At 38.4% G+C, this 22,287-nt stretch overlaps 1 protein-coding gene across 4 annotated transcripts; it reads right to left on the reverse strand.

Annotated features, from left to right (window-relative positions):
* Positions 1-33: 33 nt before the first annotated feature.
* Positions 34-21,428, reverse strand: LOC149030003 (RNase P Rpr2/Rpp21 subunit domain protein). Of its 4 annotated transcripts, none has more exons than XM_089142330.1 (3): positions 21,014-21,428; positions 16,699-16,978; positions 34-1,199 (listed from the first exon to the last, which is right to left on the reverse strand). In XM_089142330.1, the coding sequence occupies exons 2-3, from the start codon at positions 16,974-16,976 to the stop codon at positions 173-175; spliced, it is 1,305 nt and encodes a 434-aa protein (XP_088998456.1). In that variant the 5' UTR covers positions 16,977-16,978; positions 21,014-21,428; the 3' UTR covers positions 34-172. The 4 variants fall into 4 exon arrangements, with proteins under 4 accessions (XP_088998456.1, XP_088998455.1, XP_088998454.1 ...); XM_089142329.1 differs by having other exon boundaries at positions 16,699-17,009; XM_089142328.1 differs by having other exon boundaries at positions 16,699-17,144.
* Positions 21,429-22,287: the final 859 nt, after the last annotated feature.

Genomic DNA, 22,287 nt, shown 5'->3' on the forward strand with positions numbered 1-22,287 from the left:
GCAAGTTTCCACATGTTCGACAATGTGGGGACAAGGGCTGTACCCATCACATTTTGAGACTCAGTTCCAACTTCCAAGTGCTAACATGCCGACTCAGCACCGATCTTACGGCTCAAAAATTCAGATTCTTTATTGTCTCTACATTTTCTTATCGCACATAAGAAATGGCCATCTACAAAAAGAATGGGATTGAAAAATTAGTGACGTTATTGTTCTTTCGTTCACTATTTTCAACAATTTCCTTCAGTGTAGTCCAAGATTTTCTCCTTCGTTTACTGGAGCCACTAACCGGACCCTCCGTAGTAGCACCTACAGAATTGCATTCAGTTCCGCTAGCCTGGTTAGAACCTGATCTTCTCTTCTTTCTTTTCTTCCCTTTCCCCTCTCCTAGAGAAAGACTAGTCTTCACCAACGGCATTAGAGGGATATCATCCTGAGCAATCTGTCCAACTTTTGTCAGATCAGCCACTGGACCACCAGGCGTTGATTCTGATATGGATGTCTTCCCTTTCCCCTCTCCTACAGAAAGACAAGTCTTCACCAACGGCGTTAGAGGTATATCATCCTGAGCAATCTGTCCAACTTTTGTCAGATCAGCCACTGGACCACCAGGCGTTGATTCTGATATGGATGTCTTCCCTTTCCCCTCTCCTACAGAAAGACAAGTCTTCACCAACGGCGTTAGAGGGATATCATCCTGAGTAATCTGTCCACCTGTTGTCAGATCAGCCACTGGACCACCAGGCGTTGATTCTGATACAGACGTCTTCCCTTTCCCCTCTCCTACAGAAAGACTCGTCTTCACCAACGGCGTTAGAGGGATATCATCCTGAGCAATCTGTCCACCTGTTGTTAGATCAGCCACTGGACCACCAGGCGTTGATTCTGATATGGATGCCTTCTCTAATGACAAGTCCTCTACATTGTCATTACCCTGTTTCCTTGCCACACCTTTCTCCACAATGGTAGACTCCTGTGGAGTGGAAGTAACACATTCCAATTTGGTAACTGGTCTAGGTCTTTTCATGTGATTTTTTGATGTCCCTTTTTTCACGTTCCTATATGAACAGAAGTGGCATGTATAAACCACATTGTTTTGAGTAGGATTGTTGAGTTTCTTGTGATGTCCCCGTACCCTGCCATTATCTTTTACAACTCGAATAGTGCAGTTGTGGCCAGGCTGAAGAATAGTCTCACATCTGTAACAAAGTGAATTACAGTCAGGAAAACCATGCATGCCTTCCAATAAGGGAAACAATCTATGCCATCAAGTCATTTTTGCTTTAAATTTCACACAAGAAAAAAGGTATTAGGAAATGATCAACTATCATTCTAACAAATACATTTACGCTCATTCATGGAGCCAGTGAACTATATCATTTAATTATTGAAGCAAACTACCAGATTAGAATTAGCATCAGATCATGCCAAGTAACCATGAGAGTATCCGGGCAACTTATTTCAGCACCACATCAAACAGTGCAAGACAAGATACGAGAACACGATGCTAATAGGTACGTAGAAAAATTAATACATACTTCGAAACTCTTTTCAATTTTTGAGTCTGTGATACAAGGTTGCAACAAGGTGAAGAACTGTCACAGTGCTCTCTGTCGATGTATCTTAATCATATTTTGTTCAGAGAAGTCCTTTTTTAAATTATCAGGGACTTTTTTTATTAAATCTTTTTGAAAATGTATTCTCAACATGGAACAGATTTAACCAGAATCTCCCCTGTTAGTTACTTTCAAGGTGGGTATCCAGTGGTTCCCACATGCCTTATGAGGTTAGGGAAAAGAAAATAATTTGAGGAGAAAAGCAAAGAAAGCAAATTTAAAATTTCAAACAAGGGAAGAAAGATGAAAAAGCTCTCCATCTTTGCTTGAATATAAAAACTTAAACATCTCAACTGAATGAGAAAAAAGGGGAACTAGCTCTCCATCTCTGCTTTGGATTGGGTGATTTGTTATCTTGCTCTATTGTGCCGAGGGTCCAATAGTCCAGTCTCAAGAACTTTCGAGGAATTAACTAAGTGAAACTATGTTCTCCACATCAAATGTTTCTGTAAGAAGGAAACCAAAAGGCAAGATGGCTTTATTTGGGAAGTCATCCATGTTGACCCTAGTTCAGCTTTGGTAGCTCCTGGTGCCACTAGCACCCTTTTCTAGTAAAACTGCACTACGGTTACGGATGAATACTGTACCTTGGTTGTTTCGACAAGGAATTGATCAGTTACTCATGCAGCCTTGAAGGCCAATTGATGCAGATCCAACACCAAATCAGGTTCTTTTTCCTAGGAATAGGCACGAGGTTGAGTCATATAGGTATTGGGCCTGCTTCCATAGGTTACCTATATAATTGGTTAACTTAATAGACCTAAACTATGAGTAAATCTGCGTAGAGTATGAAAATACGCGAACTTAATGTTGTTTCAGTCCTTTTTCTGTTTAACAGAACCATGTTTCAATTGGTTCAATTTCTGATCCAAAAAAAGTTTAGGGGTCAATAAGTCTTTTAATTAGCTATTATTAGGTTATATTTTCCTATTAAAGTTCATATGTCCAAGTTCAATTTCAGTTGGTTGTCCTAAGTTTAAGCCCTAGTTTTTGTTGGTTTTAAGTCATATTTCAAGGGTTTCGGCTGTAAAGCTAGATATATGGAGCCCCATTGAATGAAGAATACAGACTGAACATGGAGTTACTTCTCACCTTATGCTGCTGCTCTTAAGGATGTTTTTTATCTAGGTACTGATTGGTGTAGCCTCTCAAGGAAACTCCAAGGTGGGAATTATTTGGGTTCTTGGTGAAGTCAAGCCTTGATCCTGCAGTGGCTGAGGGTTCAGCCTTCAAATCTCCATTTCAGTGCTGCTCCATCAAATTAAGCATGAAGCTTAAACCCCACCTGACGTAGAACAGGGACACATTGGAATGAGCCAAAGAATGAACAGCTAGGACCAATTCCAACCAGCATTGGAAGCCAGCTCAAACCAGCCAGCTGGTCCAACTAAAAGGTCCCCTTGCTCCACAATTTGACTAGACAACCTAGACCACTAAATAGATCAACACATGAAGGCAGGCAAAAACACTGTTGATATGAGGCATATTGGGAATTTCATAGGATTTTGAGAAGCCAAAGATGAGATCACAGATTTTATTCTTGGGAGATATAGGACCTTAGTTTAGTTTCTATTTTAATCATATATGAATATGACCAAATCATAAAGCCTAGTAATTTCTAATTTTAATTAGTTTCTATTTGCCATAAGATTCTACTGTCACCAGGTTATTAGTTTCTATTTTCAGTCTTTTAAGTTCCTATTCCTTGTGAAGCCTTAACCAAGCTATTAATAGGCCCTTACATAGCAATCAAAAGGCAGAGTTTAAAGAAATCAAATTTGTAGGTCATGTCGCCATTGCTTATGGAGGAAGCCATGTTCAACAGCTGAGATAGCCGTGGGTAAGAGACCCAGGGCTGAGATAGCCGATCCCCCTAACCCTTTCTTTATCTATCCTTCTTGTATACCCCCCCCCCCTCTTCTTTATTTCTTATCTTCTTTATGTTCTTTCTTATGTGGAGAAAAAAAGGGGTCCTAGTTATTATATCTTGTATTCGCTATTGTACAGATCCTGGTTGCAATCGATCTACCACTGGTATCTCCAGTTCGGTCAACTTTTTGCATTACCATCCCCAAATGCAATTACCTTTTCTTTATTTTCGTGAATTTTCGGACTCCTATAGCCCCCAAAACAAGCAAACTCAATACCTCCCAATTTTGACATCCAGATCTCACCAAACTTGGGGGTCATATACCTATATCGACTACATCACTCAAAGTTACAGCCCATTCTGACAACCCTAAACCTAGAATTCAACAGTTCCTGATTGTGAGCCCTAATTCTTGACCTAAAATCAAGAATTCCCATAGCTTTATAACCAAGCATTCAAATCCTTCCAAACTTTGATCATCATCCCCACCATAAGCGCCCCTCCCCCACCACGGGAAAAAAAAGGGGGGGGGGACACGATCCAAATTTCATCAACTTCAAAACTCCTATATCACCCAAGCACATCTTTAGAATATTCCCCAAACCAAGAAACCTCCCATTATCCTGTAAACTTAACCTAAACTAGGATCCTGATCCTCTGCTGCCTGACACCCCATACAGCCCCTGCTGTGTATCGTTAAGATCTTCCCACATGTACTGCAAAGCAATCCAACGGTTTTGAAAGTTCAAAATTTTGAAAGTACTTGTAAACCAGCCAGATTTGTGTTGTTGCCAAACCAATGAACCCGAAACCAGACTGGGGTCTGCATCTGGCCCAGGTCCTGGACCTCCCACTAGCGTTAATCCTATCCGACGAACAACTATATCACCTAACCCTGGAACCCAATAAACACCGCTGCTAGGGGTTTCACGAATCAGCTGCCCAACATCTACGCAGTAATCCATTGCTGTAAGAAACCCACCACCAAATTTAATCTCTTTCACATAAAGAAGGGGAATCACATCTTCAAACCCTAATTCACAGGAAATGAGAATAAAATCCTCCACCAGGAGAAACAAATTCAAGTGCGGAAATCAAAGAAGACAAGCAAACTTAGGATCCCTTGATCCATAAATTCAAGTAATTTCCAAATGGATAACTGATTAACAGTCATATATTTCATGGTCCCCAAAAATAAGGGTTCTGGAAATTAATCTGAACAAAAGCCTGAAACCCAAAAACAGTAATGTAAAAGTCAGAAAATTTTAGAAAAAAAGCCTCATTATGGGTCTTCTAAGTTCTTGCTCATTTAGTTTTACTACCTGCCACACCTAAAATCATGAAAGAGCAATATGGTTGGACCCTACGAAAACCCAATTTCTTAAGGAATTGCATTTACTTTCTACTAAAGGAAGTCTACTTAGTCTTTTCTCTCACTACTTCAATGTCATGAAAGGCAAAACTTCTCAATCCCTACCCCATTGGAACTCCTTCCTGGAAGCACTCGCCACAAGTTCCCAATAGCTCAATGATCTGCTGGTGATGAACCTGGAACACCCACCAACAAACCTTCATATTCTTCCCCAGCATAAATAACCACCAGGATCTCTCCAATAAAGCTTAACTTGTCAACATGGAAGACAAGCCTTTGCAACAGTCAAAGCAAGAAAGCAGGGAAGATGAACAAGAGGAAGACATGATTAAGGATGACGGAGAAGACACAATCTATCTTTCCCTGTTGGTTAAACAGTCAATCAGTTTGTGTCAGATAAGAGTAGGTTGAATCAAAGCCACAAAATCATAAAATTGATTTGCAGTGCACATTTCAGGGTCTTAGCGACAGGCAGCAGGGTCAGCAGCATGTGTCAGGCAATAGATGATCAAGATCCACCTAAAGCACCTCACTGAAACCATGTGAAACCATCTAGTGTCTCCATAACTATCCACAAGATAGCCCATTTGAGATCACATAAAGGAAGTCGACTCATACACCATAACCAAACCTACCTAAATCTAACTTGTTTTGTCCCATAAGTTGGTTCTGATCAAGATCTTGGAAGAACTGGCTCCTAGTTGATCATCTACCAATCTAGGACCACATACCAAGAGGAGGACCTGGATTGGTACTACAACAGCACACTCCTTGGGTTTTAGACCTTCAGCCCCAGTCCTGCTAGTGAAATGTGCAGATAAAAGCAATTATTTTGGTTAGCTTTAGTGTTTCTCGTTGATAGTGTCGGATGAACGAGGATTATATTCTCCAGTAGTGGATTAGGATCCTCAAAAACTGGTCCACAGAGCATATCATTCCATGAGTTCGTCTATTGCCATTTCCGTAGAAAAATGTCAGGCGTAAGACCCAAGCCTAAAAAAACAATATGACGACAGAGCTCTCAGTAGTTTGCTGAGGATTTAGTAGCTGACAGAAAATTTCTCAGGTTATTCTTGGTAAATTCCTAGGGTTTTCAGAGAATTCCAAGCCTATTTATTTTTACTTATCTCTTCTATCTCCAATCTTCAATGACAGGGAATTCTCTGCTATTTGAACACCGGTGGCACCTAAAAGACAAAATAATGCCCAGAACTGTCCCCAAGACAATGACTAGACTGGCAACTCTAAAGACTCAAGGAGTGAGCCAATCATATGACCACATCAGGCACATGATTTTCTTTTTCCTTTTGTTTTGTCACTGCATCCATAACAATGAATCTGACAGCATTTAAACTCATGGATTTCACAATAAACTCTTCACAAGTTAAGCAATACGTTGATGCTGTTCAACATATAACATTTGAAGCAGGAAAAGGAGTTAGCAAAACAAGTAACCCTAGCTTTAAACAGCAACCTATGTATAAACAGGTGCAAGATATTTTTCAGCATGAAATAGTAAAACCAGTCTAGAAGGAATTTTTCTACTGCGTGTAGGGGAAATCAGCTATAAAATCTGAGGGAGATCCTCACACAATTCATGGGATAGCTTCTCATCATGGGAGCATACATTAGATGCACCCGTGGAAGATACATCCTGTCCATACTCTCCCATCTAACTTGTTGGGATGGATATTTAATAAGCTTCATTCTTTTCTGTTCTTTATCTGTCCAATTAAAACAATCAACACATTGCACTAAAAAGATTGATTCTTTTCTGTCCTGTATCCGTCCAACTGAAACAACCAACAGATTGAACAAATCAACAAAATGTATCATGTCAATAAGTTTTTCCTCCAGAAGTTGTAGACAAACCTAACAGAGTACCAAGTATTAAAACAATAGTTCCATGTCCTAAGATGAGTCTAACTTTCAACTGACTACACATAAGGTGAAAAGCTTAAGGTTTGGGTTAAGCATTACACCCCACCCCCCCAGTTGACCAAAGCATTCAGCATCAAAGATTTGATAATGAGATGGACCAGATCTGTAGTTTTCATACTAGCATGTCAGGATGTCAATTTGGTACAGTACTGTACCGAATTTCAAAACCGGATACCGAAACTGTACAATACCGAATTTATATGGTATGGTATGAAAACAGTACGGTACAGTTTTGGTATAAAATTGGTACGGAAAAATGGCACAGTTCATTATATGGTACTGCATAATTTCAGTAAAAAAAAAACCCATTCTTCTAATCTTCTGATTTGTAATGTTGCCACAATAAGCTAAAGTATTGACTAGAGGCATATTAATATTATTATGTTCCATTGTCTAGTAAACATATGCGGTCAACCATCAACCCAACGAATGTGATCCCAAATGCTACTAAGTTATAAGTAATAACGCTCTCCACAAACGGTTTCTAAGCAATTTGATTTAACGCTTCCCTTCCTAAACACTTTAATCCTTAAGCATACAACCAATCCCCGTTCTAGTGACACTCTAAGACCACAAAAGCATAGAAGAAAATTCAACCAAAATTGTCAAAATTCGGCCGAAATGTTTGCAATTTTCAAAAACGAAACGAAATGCAAAGATAGGAACACGAAATGTGTAATATATCGATCGATATGACACGCTATTTCGGTTGATACGACACAATATTTCGTATCGTGTCATATCGACACAAAACAATACAACCCCAGCTTATAAAATCAAGCTTTTCGATCGGTATTAAGACCTATCGCTAATTTCAACCATATCGCCTCTCTGATTTTGACCCTATTTTGAAATTTGTTTTGATTTCTCTTGCTTTCATCCCTATTTTCACCTAATTTCAACAATTCCATTTCATTCAAACACTAGATTTGCTCCATTTGTGGATCTTCTCAAATCTTGCAAGGTGAGTAATCAACTTCCTCTTTTTTTTTTTTTTTTGAGCCTTAAATCTTCTTGGATTACTTCCAAATTTAAGAATGTTTACTTTAGAGTGTTGATCTATGAATTTGTAGTGTCAAAATTAATTTTTTGGTTCTTTCTACTATTTTTTTATTTTTCTGTTATTAAAAAATATTTTGTAAATTATGTATATTGCTAAAAATGCATATGTATAGTAGATGTATGAGCTTCATGTTAATGTATGTGAGACTTGAGACACCAAATTGCTATGATGGTGTTGAATCAAATTTTTTTTCTTCTGTTAATTATCTATTTTTACTATATTTAATATATATATATATATATATATATATATATATATATATATATATATATATCAATAATTAAAAAAATATTTAAATATTAAAAAAACTAATTAATTGTTGTTTTAAATTTAAAGATAGGAAAGTATTAGTGGAAGCATGTATGCAATTTTTTGGAGCATGTTGTGGGGCTTTTTAAGATAATTAGTGTGCATTTTATATATTTTTTAAATTATTTATATATTAAAAAAATACTATATATATACACACACCAAGGAGAAAAGCAAGGATCTTTTGTGGTGTTTACAAATATCAATGGAGAACCATTGAGGAATGATACATGAATGGGGGAGGATAAGCCTACTTCTAAAGAGAAGTGGAGAAATGAATGCTCAAAAAGAGTTCGAGGAGAGAGTCCAAAGAGAAAGTCCCTTTCATAATAGAGAACACCTCTATTTATAAGCATCTCAATGATATTGATGGATTTTGGTGAGATATTGTTGAAAAAGCAATGAAGGGTCTTGATCGCATTGTTGAGATCTTCTTGTAATCTTCTTAGATTTGGTGAGATAAGGTTGTGATAAGGTTACTGTAGATGTATAGTAACCAGTCGGGTACCCTTGTTCTCAGCCGTCCGATTGGAAGCTCGAATCTTGACCCTTGATATGTATTGTTGAGATATTGCTTGAAATGATGTCCTAGCCTTGATTGGATATTGGCCCTTGATTTGCATTGTTGAGAGGGTATTTGTTTTACACTGTTGGATGCAGATATTTGCTTTGCATCGCATGATGCAGATATTTGTTATGCACCATTGGATGCATAAATGCCATTGGATGCATAAATGATAAATGAAGAACCATACCAGGGCATTCCATATGTCACTGTTTTTCCTTTTGGTTTGGTTAAAAAAAATTAACCCAATTTGGCTAAGCTAGGTTTTTGCTAGATTGGTTTAATCATATTTGACCAAACCGGATATAGACTGGACCATTCTTAAACCAGAATGATGAACAGTTTGTCCTCTTACTGATAGGACTCATCAAACTATTCATGGCTGGAATAGTTACGGTAATCCATATCTTACCTTGGGTAGTAGGGCGCCGACACTGCCGTCACGGCTTACGGGCCATTCTTTGATGTCATCATGGCTGACGATTTCCCATCTTCAAATCCTGAAAACTGGACATAATTGTTCAAGCAAAATGATTATTTGGCAGCACGCTTTTTTCCTTTGTCGGTGGTATTGGCTGTATTTTTGGAACGTCCATTGCCACGTCCTCGGCCACATTTGCTAGTAACACAAAGAAAGGAGGTGGATGCAACGAATTCAGCGAGAAGGTCTTTATTATTGTCCTCCTTCTCATCATTTAGTGGATCATGTGCATGTTGTCCAAAATAACAAGGAATACAACATGGAATCACTGATGGATTGTTCATAATCTTCTTTGTCGTCCTCATCTTCTTTGTCAAGGGCGGCGAACTGGGCTTCAAGAAGTGCTTGTTTAGCCAACAGCTTGGCTTTATTGCTGTTGTAAGATGAAGCCAGAGAAATTGTGGGGATTGGTACAAGCCCTGTTAATGATTTGATAAGGGCAGGAGTGTTGCATTTGGAAATGTCGCAGTTAAACCAATCCAACCAAAACCCGGCTCAACCAAATTGGGTTAATCTTTTTTAACCAAACCAAAAGCGAAAACAGTATCTTTGACACATGGAATGCCCTGGTAAGATTCTTCATCAATCATCATTTATGCATCCAATGGGGCATAACAAATATCTGCATCAAGCGGTGTAAAGCAAATATATGCATCCAATGGTGCAAAGCAAATACCCTCTCAACAATGCAAATCAATGGCCAAGATCAAATCAAGACCTAAACATCATTTTAAACAATATCTCAACAATTCATCTCAAGGGTCGAGATTCGAGATTCCAATCGGACGGCCGAAAACAAGGGTACCCGACAGGTTATTATTCATCTACAGTAACCTTATCACAACCTTATCTCACCAAATCCAAGAAGATTACAGGAAGATCTCAACAATACGATCAAGACCCTTCATTGCTTAATCAACAATATCTCACCAAAATCCATCAAGATCATTGGAATGATTATAAATAGAGGTGTTCTCTATCATGAAGGGGACTTTCTCTTTGGACTCTCTCCTTAGACTCTCTTTAGCATTCATTTCTCCACTTCTCTTTAGAAGTAGGCTTACCCTCCCCCATTCATGTATCATTCATCAATGGTTCTCCATTGATATTTGTGAACACCGCAAAAGATCCTCGCTTTTCTCCCTGGTAATATACATATATATGTACATATATATGTACATATATATATATGTACATATATATGTACATATATATGTACATATATATGTACATATATATGTACATATATATGTATATATATATGTACATATATATGTACATATATGTACATATATATATATATATATATATATATATATATATATATATATATATATATATATATATATAAGGAGGTTATATTAGAAGCATGTATGTATTTTTGGAGCATATTGTGGAGCTTTTCAAGATACTTAATGTGTATTTCTTGTATCAAGCACTTTCTTCCAAAGATGTCAAACATAACTTGGCAACATGGGAGGCCACTAACAGCTGATAGGAGGAAGAGTGAGTGTAATTACTACAAAAAACAAATAGAAGGAGGTGGGGCCACTAGATTGAATGTGCATCTAGCTAGTGGAAACAGGGATGTAGTAGGGAGCCAAAAGGTGCCCTTAGAGGTCAAAAAGGCAATGGCTTCATATATTAATGGGGGAAAGCAAAAGAGGAAAGAGAAGAGAACACAAAAGGAGGAGTTCGACGATGCATGCCTAGATGACCTTCCAGAGCCCAATGATTATGGTTTAGATGAGCCAAGAGAGTATGGATGTGACCTTGACCTAGAGGCCGAGCAAATCAGGAGGGCAATAATGATGAGTAGGGACTAGCAGACAGTTGATGACATGAGGAGGCAACAGAGGTCTATGGGTTGTGGGTCCTTTAGAGAGCCAGCAAGTATGGGAGGCACATGCAACTCCCAAAACCCTATGAGGAGGAGTTGCAGCGTGAGGCAGGAGGTTCCTATCCCACGGGCCTCAATAAGGGGTCGAGCTTCACCAGCACATCCTACAGATCCGAATCTGAAAATTCTTCACAATGATTCGGCCCTATTTAGGAGGCCTGAGCAAAAGCAGAGAAAGTTGAAGCACTTGTGGGGAAGTGTGAAGAAAAGGTGGGGATGGCTTTCTCCAAATGGGCTTATTACCATAGTATTCCAGGCTTGCAACACATACAGCCCAAGGGCCCTTAATGGGGGACAGAATATAGAAGAAAGAAGGATATAAAGAAGATAGGGGGAAGAAGGGAAATCTTAGAAGAATTAGTCTTGAAGAAGAGGAAGAGAGAGAAGAACACTCATAAGAAGAAAAGAAGAAGAAGAAGAAAAGAGGAGAGAAGGGGGGGGGCTGCAAACGCACAAAGCTCAAGCTTCAATTCATATTTTTCTATTCCATACTCAATAAGCGGATTACAAGTGTTTAAATAACAAAACAAACATACTTGATACGAAAACAGACTCTAATAGGACTCTTGGTAATTTAAAACTAACAAAAGACTGATCCTACAAGGACTCTTAGGAATTTAAAACTAACTAAAACTTATCCTAGATATCCTACCCAAATAAAAAAACTTTGATTACATGATTATCCCAATAATAAATAATAAAATTCTAAATTATCTCTAGAACTCCCACGAAAACATATCCTATTTTATCTCCTTGCAAGCTGGAGTTTGGGCCCACCAAATTTGAATCTATTTCCATGCAAGCTAGACTTGGGGTCCACCAAATATGAAAAATATCATCTAGGTTACTGTTCACGCTACTGTAGCGTGAACAGTAATTTCTGGTTCTGGTTGTGCTGCATCAGCCTTACTATAAGGATATAATTGAGGAGATATGAAGGGTTGGGAGTGGTGTACAGGAACCCACTCCATATGAGATATATAATGTCTATTTGCCTAAGCATAAGGAGGAGTTAAATGAGTATATTAATGAATTAAAGCCTGTGTGGGCTCATTATGGAGTGATTGTGATGGTTGATGGTTGGAATGGTCCATCATCAATTTCATGTTGAATTGTGATGGGAGGACAGTGTTCCTCAAGTCAGTAAATGCATCCGGTGAGAAGAAGGATGCAAAATACATTTATAAATTATTAAAGCAAGTGGTGAAGGAGGTTGGAGTGAAAAATGTGATCCAAATTGTGACTGATAAATGTCTCCAATGACAAGAAAGTTGGGTTGAAGATGCAAGGGAACTTCAGGTATCAAAACATATAGTACAAATTCTCATTTTTAAATACATATATTTACATTACATGTACACTTTATAATTTTGTATTGATGCCTTGATGGATGGACATATATAGGCTGTTTTGGACTCCATGTGCTACTCACTACATTGACTTAATGATAAAGGACATCCGAAAGGTCAAGCTTGTGAAAAAGACCATGGAACAAGCCCGACAAGTTAGCACCTTCATTTATAACCACACCTATGCATTAAAGATGATGAGCGACGAGTGTCAGGGTGACTTAGTGAGGCCAGGTGTAACTAGATTTGCTACCAATTGGATAGCACTTCAAATCTTTGAGAGTAGAAAGACTGGTCTTAGGAGCATGTTTGCATTAGAGCAGTGGTTTAACTGGGAGGGTTCTTCATCCATGGGAGGAAGGAGAGCACAGTTGACCATACTCGATGAGACTTTCTGGCATAATATGAGGATAGTGGTTAAGATGCTTGAGCCTGTGGCGCATGTGTTAAGGATGGTAGATCAGCAGAGAAGACCAACTCTTCCACACATATGGGCTGCAGTAGATAAGATGAAGCAGCAAGTTGCTCAGGTCTACCCACACGGCAATAAGAAAGTCGTTAACATCATCCAAATTAGATGGGAGTCTATGTTGCAGCATCCACTGCATGATGCTAGTGAGTTGTTAAGTCTAGGGTTCAATTTAATTTTCATTATGTTATCACACTATTAAGTATTAACTATTCCCTTTTATGACATACTTTTTCTTACACAACATACTATTTAAATCCCAAGTACCATTACAAGGACAATCTTGGGATGAGGCAAGATTTGATGGATGCCATCAAAACTACAGTGGAGAAGTTGGAACAAGATCCATCTAAACAAGAAAACATCCTTATGGAGGTGAGATAATGATTAGATAATGATTAGATATTCAGAATTAATAGTTTTATACTAAGTTATTAACCTAGTTATTGTTTTTTTTCTTAATATATTAGATAAAGGCATTTAGGGATGCCATTAGGAGCTTCAGTCGGTTCGTGGCCGCATTGGGACAGGAATCTGCCCCTAAGGGTAAGTTCCTTCATTATATATTTAATTATTATATTCTATCTTTAACTTAGTTATTTAAGTATTGAAATGACTTGGAGTCCATGTTTGTTGCAGTTGAATGGTGGTTGCAATTTGGACGTGACTCACCCCACTTGAGTACGATTACAAGCAAAGTGCTCTCCCAGACATGTTTTGCCACTAATTGTGAGCCAAATTGGAGCACCTTCAACCTCATTCACTTAAAGAGGCGCAACCGATTGGGCATGAAGAGTCTAGAGGACCTTTTTGCTTACACTATAATATGAGACTGAGGGAGGATCATATTAAACAGGGGATGGACAAAGAGAGTAACAAGATTGAGTTGGCCGACATATTTGAGATGGATGATGATAACCCAGTAGTTTGACTGGATCAGGGACAGTGGAAAGCCATTGCTGGATGAGGAAGGAGGTCGTCCCAGTAGATAGATTGCAAAGGAGATGCGGGCTGATGTGGAGGACTTCATGGCCCAAGAGGGGGGTGCACATGCAACGCCCGCCCGTCCCTTCGTGTTACACTCTAGTGCATCCACCCAGAGCGAGGATTTGATTGTCTGGTCCAACACTAAGAATGATGTGACTCAGGCCTCTGGTGATGACAACAATGGTAAGGATGATAACGACGATGGTGATGATGATGATGGAGGGGGTGAGGAGGGTGTTGGACCTCGTGATCAAGATTCAACTGATCCTAGGGATAGACCACCACCACCACCAGTACATGAGAGTCAGGGGGGAGGACGACCAACGAGATTTACAAGCAAGAGTCTATTCACCCACACGACACAAGATTCAAACCATACTGAGCTACATCTTAAGGCAAAAATGTTTCCTCTACATATTCGAGGAAGGGGAAGGGGAGATAGCACGGCTATAGCACAAAGGACATGCTATCATATGGGTCCTACCTTCCAGCTGATGCCGAGAGCTTGGTGGGATCTATGAGATCGATAAGCATAGTTGATTCTAGAGACTCCACCTCCAGAGAATCCGAATGGCATAGGCTTGCAGAGTCCTCATATGATACTGTTGTGGAGAGTATTGGTTTTACTGGGTCGACTTATGGAGCTTATGGTTATGGACCATATGGTGTCCCTCCTGGCTATCAGACTCAGGGTCAGCCACTAGTGGAGCCTTATGGTTATGAATCTTATAGAGCTTATGGTGTCCCTCCCACTATCACCTATCGGAGTTACCCATTGGAACCTTATTGTCAGTATGGACCTTATACTAACAACTAGGGTGTTCCTTCATTTGTTGAGCAGATCTTCCACTCTATGCCTAAGTCTTCATTTGTTGAGCAGATCTTCCACTCTATACCACAGCCACCACCAGTCTTTCCATATGCAGTTGAGCCAGTTCTTTATCTGGAGATTCAAAACTTCCCACCATCAGGAAATCTTAGACATGTGGATGAGGCCACGTACAAAGCTGCACTACATCGGCAACTATATGGGGCAAACATTATGGGGCTTGTATAGTCATTTGTATGGGGTGCAGACGGAAGAGGAAGACATGGAATAGAGTAGACTTGTAATTGGTAACATTCTCGCTTCTTCTCATATGTAGTACATACTTGAATGTTACATTTTCAATGGTTTTTTTTGGTAAACTAGAAGTTCTATAGTGTTTATATGCTTAAAATAGGTAGTATGCAAGAATCCAAATCATTTTGAGTCCATATGAAGCCCAAAATTGAAGTTCAAATTTTCAGAAAGAAAAAAAATCACTAATTTGGACCGAAATATCAAAATTTTGGCCTTTTTCAAGGTCAAAATTCCAGTTTCGATTTTTTTCATTGGGCAAAAGTTATGTTTGATATCAAAATTGAAGTACTTGACAATGATTGCATTTCTCCCCAAGAATTTTGTTACTTTGATCAAGTTTCTGATCACACTTGTAGAGAACAAACAAGGGAGATTAGGGAAATTCAGAAATAAAAGTAAAATAGAAAAGAAAAAAAAAAGGGTGGGGGGTGGGAAGCAAGAAGGGTACTTGAAAGTCTACCCTGGTTCGTCATATGCATGCATTCAGCTCCAACAATTTCTTTGATAGACCATGAAAGCAGTTTAAGAACAAAATAAAATGGGTAATTCGGAGAGGTCACACACATCTGAAACACTAACAAAGTAGACAGGTTTTCGCTAGCCAAACGGAGATGGTCAACCTCTCGAGCAATCGACAATGGAACTTTGGTAGTTGATAAGAAAAGATACGAAGAAGACCTAGAAGAGAAATGAATGGAGCTAAAGTAATCTCGACCTCAGAAGCCAAAGCCCAGCCTAAAATCACTGCTAATCCTCCCTTCGTGGATTGATCGAACTCGAAGAGACGAAGTCGAACTTGAAGAGAGTCAGAAACGAAGTCGAACTCAAAGAGACGAAGAGTAATTCGCAAAAGTGTAAAACATAAGTCTAAAACGAAGGGAGTTAGGGTTATAAGTTTAAAGTAAAATTACGGAAATAACCCAATACGGTACGATTTTCGGTGTTTGATATTGAGTACGGTATTCGGAATATGGTAAATCGGTACAGTATTTGGTACATACCGACGGTATAATATCTTATATCAATACGATACCATATCGTAATATACCGTACCGAATTTTAAAACGGTATGGTATGCTACGCTTTCGGTACACAATTGACACTCTTGCTAGCATGCGCCTGCATAAGCAATTCTACACCGGGATTTACTCGTAATATTGGTCCGCGTGCCATAAAATTGATATTGATACAAATAAGGATCAGCCGAATCAAGTTAGATCAGATCATTTTGCCCTCAAAGTTGGATAAAAACTAAAATATTGGACCATTTACATATAATAGAGCAGAACACTAATGATAAGTATCAATATCAGGTTGAAACTTAACACCAAAGTTGTATAAAGTGAAGTTATTAAAACTGGAAACAGGAGAATATTGCACCTCGTTGTAACTAATATGTAATTGGGAGGAGACATTAATATCAACAAGGAAATTCAACTTGAGTGCAACATGAAGCTAGGAACCAATATATCTTCATTAGATTCCATCAAAGAAAATATCTTCATTAGAACTACTGGAAGAAAACATTATAATGAACAAATATAGATCAAATATCTTGATATATGTACATAGTAGTCAAAACAGAAATGGTGAAAGGATGAAGTATTCAGTCAATGAGGAAGAACTTGGATCAAAGAAAGAAGAGGTACTGACCTTTGGCAAAGGAACAGAGAGGGATCAAGTGGCGTCTCCATGGCCTCGGCACAATCTGCCAAACGATGCCCAAAGAGGGCAGCCAGCGATGGAATAGATGCTTCTGCACCAGCCCACTGTGCAAGATTCTGCAAATGCTGCTTTTTCAATATAGACTTGATATTGTTGGATCTACTTTTGGTTTGCTTCCTACCGCTACTTTCCTCCCTCAGCGTCAGCGTAAGTTGGTGCACTGAAGATGGCGTCTGGCCTCCTCTGTTTCCTTTTTTCTTACCCATCACTGTATTCTTTCAAGTGTCAATGTTTATATACTGATTCAATCAAACCACACTGTGTGCATCAGTTTTTGCCAGCTAGGAGCTATGACTGCTAGGATCAACAATTGGGGGGAGACAACCACATCATGGCTATGGGCATGCCGACACAGTACAAGACGTGTCTAAACCCTAGACAGTAGTAGAAAACACGAAAAAGTTCTTCATTAATCTACAGATTTGAAAAATCAACAACTTCAAAGAAAACGTCATCAAAAAACGCACAGTAGAGACATCTAAAACCTCAGATGATTCATGGATTGTTCAGATAGGAAAAACAGGTAATCGCAAAACATAACCCAAAGCTGACTACAAAATCCAGATGATGATTTGCTTTTCCAGGTCAAGAAAAAACACGCACAATTAACTGAAAAACCTAGATAATTGTTGCGAGAGACACAATAAAAGCATGGGAAAGAAAACCAATAGAGGGAGAAAATCAGAGGTTGAGAGATCCGAGCAAACTAGGTAGCATTTGACAACATTTCTGTGCTAGGAACATTCTTTGCCTATCAGTGTTCCTACGCTAGAAGACCGCTATTTGATTAGTGTTAGATAAACATGTTCTAAAAATTAGGCGAAGCTATTGCAATCCTCTGCAGGTATCTTCATATACAATTTGTGGTTAGGTTGTGAAGATGTAAAAGTGGTCTCCATAATAGTAACCATATGAGCATCCTGAGGAGGTTTGCCATGTAACTTCCAATAAAATTTATAAACATGACTAGGATTGACCTCAATGATAACAAGTTTTATTTGGTCCAACTGAATCTGTAGAAACCTGAGAACTAGCCTTGAGTTTCTTCCAATAGCAACCCCATGATTACAAGCATTTTCCAAAATTAGATCCACGAGCACGAGTGATGGAGGCAAGACTAGGTGTGCCAGTAGGTGTAGTCTCATGGGAGCTTTATCTGGAAACACGAAGAACTTGTTACCTTCTTCAAGTTGCGAGCCAAGAAAAGGATGTGTTCCTCCAACGACTCTCGCCTGAGTTTCTCTCCACTCCTTTTTGAGAATTGGAATGTGGCCTCGAAATGTAAAAACAAGTCAGGCTTGTTTTGCAGATAGCCACGTAAAGCATGATTTTTGGATCAACTAATTTTCTAGGAAGAAAATAACGAAGTCCCACCCGATTTGCTAAAAGCATTTTGGTCATTATTTTGTTCTCCGAGAATGATAGAACACCTAAATGAGAATTTGACTACTAAAAACTAATTTTCAAAAGGTCTCATGACATGTTTTGCCAATTCTATAAACATCTTTAACCCAAAATTTCTTCATAAAAATGTCCGAACTCAAACCTAAAGTAGTCTTTGGTATAATTTTCATTTTTGATCTTTACACAAATATATATTTTTCATAGTGTTACTGTTAGTACAGACTATTTTCACTTACAAAGTGTTGAGAAGATCTATGAGAAAAAAATCAATTTCAAATTTATTTATTTTTTGGTGAAAAAAAATCAATTTCAGTGGTTTTTTTTCTCCCAAATTTTAGTACTTTCACGGTGATGTTTATAAGAATAAAAGCCCGTGCTTACGTCCATAAGTGAAGTTAAAACGGTAAATCGAAATCTTTTATAATTTTTATTTTAAAAAAGAGGGAAAGAGAACAATCGAAAGGGATTCTAATTCTCAAACGAGCTTTAAACCCAGCCGCCGTCCCTTCGAAACTTCTTCGTCGGTGTCATTTTGATGCAGCGGTTTATCACTTTACCATCTTATTCATTCTGGCATCTTTTGATGGTGGGATCGCTTGTTGCAGCTGTTTATCTTTTTTATCATATTATTATTCGTTTAGGCATCTTTTGGGGGTGGCATCGCGAGAAGCTGAGCCGATAGGTCAAAGAAAGAAATAGGATTTTCTCATTAGTATTCGTCTATGTTCATCTAATTCTTCTTCTTTTGTCTTTCCCCGAAATTTATTTATCCTTATAGGGAGTTCTTCTATATATCTATATTTGTTTTCATCAATTGAATCCTCTTTCCTGAAAACAACCAATCTCGTTTTTGGGGACAATAAATAACAGAAAACAAGCAAAATACCCTCTCTTCGTATAAGGATATCTGCTCTGTTTCTCAATGAAGCTTCTTCCTTTTGGTCCATAACCAAATAGACGTTGTTACAACATTTTATTGCTGTGTTTGGAACTTCATTGTTCGTTTTAGTAGTTAAGAGTCTCAAATCATCTATTATCCAAAAAGTGTATGATAAATAATACCATTTACCCTTTGGGCTAATTGTTCTTGTCTAAAAACTAGACAGCTGGAGAAAAGACACAATTTTCAAATGTGATGCTAATGAGATTTTGGAAATTATTTCAATGTTGATGGTAAGAAGTAACAGTCACTTCTTATAGCTGTGTTCCTATGAATAGAGAGTTACGAACAAAGGAAACGTTGAGAGAGAATTCAAACATTGGTTGGTTAGGTTGGTTCGTCGGATTGCTACCTGTGAGCAACCTTATCTTTAGAGCTCCAATCTGAAACTCTGCTGGGCTTAAGAGTTTCAAATCAAATTTAGATATAGGGGTTGTATGGTAACGATTCTGTTCCAAAATTCCCAATTCGGCACAAAATCCACTTTTTATGGTTCTGTGCCAAATTAGGCAAATTTGGCACAGAATCTATACTGAAATCTTGTATGGTTGGACACAGATGGGCACGTTTCTCTGGCCCATCTTGGCACAGAATCTTGTATGGTATGTACAATTCGGCATATAAAATGGGCACTTTTTTTTAATAAAATAATTAAAAAAGTACAATACACATCAGTTGATACACAATTGGTCACATAAAACAAAATCAAGTAACAATTGGTCACACCCCTAGAAAGATATGGGCATGCTAAGCTAAATGAACAGCACAGCCCCTGGCCTAGGGACGGTCAAGTCAAGTGTAAGCATCCTTATCTCTCTCTTTTTTTTCAGATTCTTTCTATGAATTGAACCCATGATCAAGCATTTAGCAGGTGACAAGGCCCAACAACGCATTTGGTTTTCATAGAACTAACTAAATAATAAAGACTGAACATGAATAGTTGGAGAGCTTTTTCACCCTGCACATACTGGAAGCCATAGGGTGTATGGTTCCCACTGCCCTTGTGGAGGTTTGCACTATGATTTCTTAGTTTGCTATGTTGTTTTCCAGAAGAATGGGGACAAACATTTAAAATTAATGCCCACCCAAGCCATAGTGTCATAGGTTGATTTAAGCCTGCGGAGCTGCAATTCTACGTTTAGTTACAGATGATCCAGTTTGTTAAAAGGAAAGAAGAAAACTAGTATGAGCCAAAGTGAAAAGCAAACAAAACTACTGTTCGAATTACTGCTCTTGCATATCAAAGTTTGACATTTTAGCTTACACAACTCAGCAAAATCAGACATCAAAACATGGTTGGTGGATGCTCAATTCTGTCAAGTGATTCATTCAAAATGAAATTTTGATGGACAAGCAAACCATAAGGCAGATAATGACACTGACTTACTATAGACCATTTCTTAGATATTCAATCATCAAGATTGCTACAGAAAATCAAGATATCCAAAAAATGAGATTATCCATAAATGCAAGAAATGCAGAAATTTATATATGTAACCAATTTAAATCACCTCATAGAATTCTGCAGAAATTTATATATGTAAACAGTTTAAATCACCTCATAGAATTTTGCAGAAATTTATACATGTAAACAGTTTAAATCACTATAGAAATTTATATATTTTCAGTTGTTGGCCTTTCTGTCAAAATGAATCTAACCGACAACAGGAAGATTCAGGTCAGAGTATCAACGTAACCAACCAGAGAGTCTGGCACAAGAACAAATCCATAGGAAGCCTATCCGTGGAATTTGCCTCAGGCTGTACGTGTTTCTTAGATACAATTCATAATGCAACAGAGAAGGTCGATTGCTAAGGGAACAGATCATTAGAAATTTCTACGGAGATTTATATAGTTTCAGTTGTTGGCCTTCAACAAACTAGAGATTTAAGAAGATACCTGGTGGCAGCGGTAGTATACCACAGAAGAAGAAGAAGAGTGTCGGTTGCAGAGAGCTTGCCGAGTTGAGTGAGATGAGAGAGACGAGACGAGGAACCTTGAGAGCAGAATCCACAAAAACTCTTCGGTAACCAAAAGCTCGAACTACAGAGCAGAATCCACAACCAGGGGCGATATTGTTGAGAGACAAAGGAGGAGGGCAGTCAAGATGTAAGGGCTCCTTTTCTCGCGAAACCAAACCCGACTTGATGCTCTTCTTCAACCTCCAATACAGAGCAGGTAGAGAAATCAGAGAGAGACCAGCGAGACGAGAGAGAGCAGAGAGAGACGACAGAGTTGAGCGAGTTGAGAGAGACGACAGAGTTGAGCAAAGCGTAGGGTTATCGTGAAAATTACATCGATAACCCTAATCACCGTCACGAGCCTCACCAGTACCCCGCAATTTCAAACAGAATTGCTTCCGTAATTTGGGGCTTCTCTACCCAACAAATTTGTGTGTCAAATCCTTGTACGGGCACATAAATTTTAGACCGGTGTATCGCACAAGATTTTTGTTTCTGTGTCAAAACAGGCAAATGGCATAAAATAAGTGTGTCAAAATCGTTACCATACAACACGTGTCTCCTCTTTTAACCATGTTTCATAATCTTATTAATTTTTAAATATAGGATTGGTGAATGTTGGTTGGGCTTAGAGATTAGTGACCCACTAAGAAGCTTTGTTTTCAGTTTGTGATGAATACTTGCACTAAATCCATAAAAAACTAAAGTCGTCCTGCTGTTCCCATCTCATTCCAAACTTTGAAATTTCAAAAGGCACTTACCAGAACCTAGTATGATTTTTCACTTTCCAGTCATTTCCCATTTGCACCTATATCAGACTCTCTTGTGTCCCTTACTCAGGTAATCTTGTATATCAAAACTAGCTGGTCAATAATAATTGATTCTACTGAAATAGATTGAGAAGAGAAGAAGAAAAAAAAATCATCAACTTCTGAATTACTGTTAGTTTTTCACGGTTACGTGGTTTAAATTCTTGTCTCTTCTTTTTATCATTTGGGTGAAACTTGTTTAGATCAGTGGTACTGGGTAGTAATGAAAGTGGAAACCTCAGAGAAACCACTTGTGATTAGGAAACCTACCGGCCTAGCACCTGGGTGTTGTACTTGTACTGTGGCTTTATTCCCGTAACCAATTCCCATTCACTGCCCGTAAAACAAATTTTTGTGACTTGTTATTCCATTGCACCTTGATTTCACTATAAACTACAGTGCA

This window comes from Hakea prostrata, chromosome 1 (assembly GCF_041222555.1).
Source record: "Hakea prostrata isolate BN-2017 chromosome 1, UWA_Hpros_2, whole genome shotgun sequence".
Lineage (NCBI taxonomy): Eukaryota > Viridiplantae > Streptophyta > Magnoliopsida > Proteales > Proteaceae > Hakea > Hakea prostrata.